Genomic DNA, 6,463 nt, shown 5'->3' on the forward strand with positions numbered 1-6,463 from the left:
TTTTTTTGAAAAAGTATCACTTTTATTTCACAAATTGATGTTATATTAGAAAATAAAGATTAACTGCAAATAAGAAATATTTCTATCGATTTATTCGTTTTTGATTTACAGCAGTTTTAAAAACGATTTGATGATTTTTTACCACATATTGCCACATTGACACGCCCTTTTATATGTTCCTTCAAATAATGTTAAAATTATCCTTCCCAGATAGCTAAGCTTTAAATTGCAAAAAAAAAAACATTTTAAAATCAGAGCAGTCTGTGCGAAGTTATTACATTACCTACATATATTGGACTTTATTTTTCAAGATGTCTAGATTAAAACAGCCACAATCTCGTTTTAATAGCCTGTACAATGTAGCGTCCCGTTTTGGAGCCTCTGGACCACACCAGACAATGCATTTTGAATTTTTCTCCCCGCCATTGCTAATGTTTGGTTAAAAAAATTTGAGGAAAGCTTATTGCTGGCAGAAAGTAACTTTCTTTGTTGGACGGGTTATAATACCTACATATACATATGTTCCAATTGTGGAAATAATTATAAATCTAAGGCAGTGGAAAGTCCAACACCAGCACTATGATATACTAAAAGTTCGAACGCCCAATTGTATGCAACTTAAATGTTGAAGTATGAGTTTTTTTTTATATATTTCCAACAGCTTGAAACGCATTGCCTTTCTTTTAACTACAGTTGTAAAAAAGTCTGTGGAAATTCAGCAAAAAGTATAATTTACATCTATAACTTTTAATAGATTTACACATGCTTAGTATATATCGGTTCATAAGTGTATTTTCAACAGCTACATCTTAAATCACTAACATCTACAATTTTCTACACTCGTAAAATTATTTTCTGACCGCAAATGCCAAATTGAGTGCTGCAGCTGCTGAATGCAGAGGGAAGCAGAAGTAGTCAAAGAATTAGAGCAAATTGAGGCAGAAGCAATAGGAATGTGCTATTTCCGTATTCGGTTGGCATCGTTCAAATGTGTTTTGTCTATGCAACATATGTATGTATGTATATATACATCCCACTAGAACTTGAAGGGAGATCTCCCTATGTGAGGAATAAAAGAGTACTCCCCTTAACCTGATTTCTGAGCAATAAGAGAGATTTGTCGGTTTTGTACTCCTTTATTACTCGTTTAGGAGTCAAATAAGAGATCTCCTAAGCGAGCGACGAAATAATGCTCCCTGAGGCATGATTTGGGAGCAGTAAACGAGATTTCTCGGTTTTGTACTCCTGTATTGCTCGTTTAGGAGCTTAATGAGAGATCTCCTAAGCGAGCAATTAAAGAATGCTCCCTGAGGCATGATTTGGGAGCAATAAGCGAGATTTGTCGGTTTTGTACTCCGTTATTACTCGCTTAGGAGCAAAAAGTGATGTCTCCTAAGCGAGAAATCCAAGAGTCTTCTTTTTGATTGATAGGAGAGCAATACGCACCTCGCCCAAAAGAAATTTGTGTTTTCGAAAAAATTTATCATACAAAAAAAAAATAACAGAAAATAATTCTTGTAGAAGCATAAGGAGCACACAATAATTTAATTTGGATAGCACACAGATTTTAATAAAAGTCCGTTGGTATGCACTTCAATTTTTGTTTAAATATATTAAGTATGTATTGTATTACTTGTAAATGCAACCTTAAATACTTTTCAGATTGCGCAAATTAGTGTCAGCATTTAAGTGTGACCCCCGGCTTTAAACATCGCATGGGTGACAAAGATGTCAGATAAGCAAAGTCACCTTCACAATTTCCCCGCTTGGTGGATTCCTGAACTGGCAAGCATCCTTGACACCCAGGAAATCATATAGGAGTACATACTTATATGTGCATATAGGTGCATATAATTCAAATCTTATCTTACCGTTTTGTTATTATTATGTTTTAATTTCATATGATTTCTCTGCAATATATTTCTAAAATTAAGCAATTATGTAAGACGTATCATTTATGCTTTATTTTTAAGATCTTGTAATACTGCACAAATGCATGTGATTAAAAAGTTAAATACAAAAATTTTATAAATAGCAAAATCCATTTGGCTAATGTAAAATATTCGTTATCATTGCTCTCTTATTACTCCTATAGGAGGCTTTCGGGATGCCTCTTATGGGAGCACTCCCTTATTGCTCGTTCGGGAGGTATATGGGATGTTTTCTATGTGCACTCCCTTGTTGTCTTTTTGGGAGGTTTCTGGGAGGTAACTATGGGAGTACTCCCGTATTGCTCTATTAGGAGGTTTGTGGGATGATAATTCTGTGTGTGCTCCCCGATTGCTCGTTTAGGAGGTAAAAGGGATTACTCCCTCTCCTAGGACATCCAATGTTAAAGGGAGTATACAAAATTACATGCTTATACACAGAAGCATAGGGAGCAATGGGGAGTATTCGTATACTCCCAAGGGAGTACTCACCGAGCAATCGTACGATGCTCCCAAGTTCTACTGGGATGATAACAGTGAAATACACACACAAAAATACATATATTTATGCACTTTAGGGTGATCCAAAAAGATGTAAAATCGGTATTTTAATGCTCTCACACCCAAGAATTTTTCTATATCCAAAAAATATACCTCTGTTTTTTATTTTGAAATCAAAAAATATTTAGAGGTCGCTCAAAGCGCTTTCCATGTATTTTGTATGGGAAAAAACAATTTTTCCGTAGAAATGTTATGGAATACTTGAAAATCAATATTTTTCGATCGGAAAACTCTTGTTCTATTCACGAGACTTCCAATAATAATACCCAATTATTTGTTTAACTGTATTTCAATACTAACGATTTTTTATAAGTCCCCCCATTGCAATTTCTGGAGTTTTTGGCGGACCTATAAGATAAAGTTACTAAGAAAAAATTGGATTCAACAATTTTTATTGAGCTTGAGGCCGTTGTTCATGAAAAATTGGTTAAACAAATAATTGGATATTATTACTGGGAGTTTCCTGAAAAGAAACAGAACTTTCCGATCGGAAAATACTGATTTTCAAGAATTCTATACTATTTCTACCAACAGTTGTTTATTTCCCATATAAAATACATGAACAACTTTAAGCACGTTGAGCGACCTTTTGAATATTTTTTGACGTCAAAATAAAAAGTAGTGGTACATTTTTTCGGTATAGAACCTAGGGACTGAGAGCATAAAAATTCCGACTTTACTTTTCAACATGCATTTTTGGATCACCCTGATGTACATACATGTGTATATGCATATCATAGTCGGAGCCTTCACGCATAAATCGTGCGAACATTTTCGATTACAGCTCTTTCATTGTGCAGTTGGCAAGGCGAGTTGTTGTAGTCTTGGTTAATACGTGTAGATAGTGATCCAAGTCTCTCTCTAATCCCCCCTCCCGGTACTAGTGGTAACAGAATATGCAGCAACGACAGCAGCACATTGGTTTGTGGCATTTATCGCCTCGGCTGGTTGCTTTTGCTTCGCTGGCGGTTCTTGCAGTGAATAAATTTTGTGCCTTGCAAGTCTTCAATATCCATATGTACTTATATGGGCAAAATCTACAAGACAGCTACACTTAAAAAAAAAACGTAAATTTTTTTTTAATATTGGTGAGCGCGCCTATGTTGCGTAAATGATTCTATTCGCAATGTCTTAGTAAACCGATAAATATTAATGTAGTTCATTTTCATCAAGTGCTTCAAAAGTTAGACGAGGAACAAGCACCTAGATCGGTCAAATAGAATATGTTAGGTTCAAATTACGCTTTGACAGTTTTATATTTGAGCAGGGATTTTAAAAGTTGGAACTCACTTAATTAAGACCTTCTAAATTCAATGACATTCCCCGTTTTGGCAGCTTGGCTTTGGTTTTCGGGATAAACGGCACATGAAAGTTATTTTACGAAAATCCTGCACATGACTATATTTTAATACTTCCTTAACTAATTCTAAAAATAATCGAAATAGGCTCGCTTTAACAAATATCTTCCAAGCAACTGATTATTCAGATATGCGGTTTGGCCTCCAAATTCCTCATAAAGACAAAGTTAACAGTGTTCATGATGAATAAAAGTAGTACTTAATTTCTTACCTGTTTAACAGAAGGAGTTATAACGCACAACAACGTCTCCCAAAACCAATTGTGTGGGAGCTGCGTTATAAAGTGTACCCATTTCGATGATTTTATAGAATAGTTAAGGTAACATTAAAAAACTGGCATGTGCAAAATTTTAGTAAAGTAACTGCAAAACTCTGGGATTTATTTATAAAATTGTTAAAATTTAAGCAAAGTTTAAAGTACCGCTATCTCGAAAAGTGGAGCTAAAGATACCCACATTGCAATATTCAATTTGTCTTATTAATTAAAATTTAATTGATATTTTCGGGTTTCAGCTTTTTTTCTCTTGACAGCCATATTGGAATATTTTCTTTATCTTATCAATTTACTTAAACTGCAATTTTTGAACAGGTGGCAATACATCGGTGAAAACTGCATGCAACTCAATGTATTTGATTTCGAGTGATGCGCGTACAAACATACAGACAGACAGAGAAAAATGTTTGATTTGTACCCACCATTTTATTATTTTTTTTTTAATCTATAATGTACAGATATTTGCCTGTTACAATTTTATAATATAGATGATCCTGTGCTTTAACGACACAATTCAAAATTCAAAAACCAAAGACTCTTACTACTGTTAAGTGGCTCTTGTCTCTAGTCCTTGTCTAATCCATTTCCATCCCTTAATAAAGTATGCACTAAGGATTTCTGAAGTAAGTACAAAAGATTTGACATGGATTCGGCAAGGATTAGACACAAACGCCACTAAACAGTAGTAATAGTATTTTGAATTTTGAATTGCGTCGATTGCACAGCAACATCGATATGTATAGATGAAAGTCTTTTACTTTACAGGTGTACGTGGCGTATGAGTAACATTCTCTCCTGCTAATTTTTCATACACAAAATCTTTGCGCATTTATATTTGACCATTCATTCCTTCTTTATTTACACATCCATTAGTATCTTGTTTTTTTGTAACAGAACAGTCTTTAACACAAATGCAAAAATTTACACAGAATCTGTTTTTTTAGAATTTTTGTCCTGTTAAAATATCATATATAATATTAAAGTAAAACTTTTTATTTTATTTTTAAATCGCTAAAACTCGACTCAGCGAGTTTATGAATTTATATAAATATGTTTCAATAACATTTCAAATTTGACAGATTTTAAGTAAAATATTTGCTATTAAAAAAATATATATGTTTTCAAACCCTGGCAGCGATTCCAAAAAAACTTGTTTAAAACTTTTTATACAAAATCGGCCTGCGATTCGCCGCTTCTGTGCTCGCTATGTTTGACTTCCGCTCGCTTAACGAAAAATTTTGTATGTGAAAATTATTTTCCCATCAGTGCGATGACGGCTACTGTTAGTTATATCGGTAAAAGTACCATTCACGTGCATAAAGTAAATTCAGGGTGATTAATCCGGAGTATCTCAGCACCGTTGCCACTTGAATATTTTTTTTTTGTGTGTGAAAGTTAACCAAATTCATCGACTTAGAAAAAAATTAAACCAGATTATAATGGGATGGTCTTAAAAAAAAATTAGATAACTAAGCATTTACTTTACTACTATTTTTCGCCACAACCCGTCGGATACAGAATTCCCCATAAGTATAAGCAATTTAGTGCATATAATTGTAAAGTTATGTAAATACGTTGACAGCGAAATATTCTTCACTTACCTGTATACATCAGCAACGCCAACAATATTAACACCCAATGAGTCATTTTGTTGTTGTTTTTGCCTTAATGAAATTGCCGTTAAGTGGTGATTTTGACGTTATTGTTATGCAAACAAGTCGACAAATTACCGACAATTTCACGCGAATCACTTGTTGTTTAAATTTAATTACGTTCTTTGTTATTATGTACTATGTAGTATATGCACATATGCATGTGCTTACGTAAGTGTGTACTATAATACATATTATTGTACGTTTTATCGATATGTGCGTTTGTTACGAAAGTAAAACAACGATTGCGAATTGCGCTGTCTATTTTTAATATGAAAATACTAAATTAACGCAAGTTGTTAAATAAAAAACTGGGCTAATGGAAAATTATTTTTCAGTTACATTCAAATTTGTGCAAATTGATTGAAAGTAAATACACAAAAAAGTGCGCCATAAAAAAAGCAGACGAGTAATTTTATTTGACTTTTTGCCACGAGATAAATGCATTTCCGGCGTCCATGGTATTGATCAACAAGCACGAGCATGTATGCGCCAACATACATACATACATAAGTCAATTAACGCGCAAAGAAAATTACTCAGAAAATACACAGAATGAGGCGAGTAATCACTTTGTCAGAGGATTGACGTTGCGTTGTTATTTGTAACGTGTTGACTATAATTGTTATTGTTGTATTGTGATAAAACTGCTTATCGCGCCTGAAATGCCTTTAATTAAACGACTATTCG

General features: G+C 33.7%; 1 protein-coding gene across 1 annotated transcript in view; it reads right to left on the reverse strand.

Moving 5' to 3' along the window:
- Positions 1-6,071, reverse strand: part of LOC118733838 (zwei Ig domain protein zig-8) — a gene marked incomplete at its 3' end in the record, with an annotated part of 110,795 nt that extends 104,724 nt beyond the window's left edge. The window contains 1 exon segment of the mRNA XM_036463422.1: positions 5,723-6,071. Coding sequence (XP_036319315.1) covers positions 5,723-5,768 — 46 coding nt within the window.
- Between the last annotated feature and the right edge of the window lie 392 nt (positions 6,072-6,463).

Source organism: Rhagoletis pomonella, unplaced genomic scaffold (genome assembly GCF_013731165.1).
Source record: "Rhagoletis pomonella isolate Grant_MI unplaced genomic scaffold, Rhpom_1.0 Rhpom_scaffold_00002, whole genome shotgun sequence".
Lineage (NCBI taxonomy): Eukaryota > Metazoa > Arthropoda > Insecta > Diptera > Tephritidae > Rhagoletis > Rhagoletis pomonella.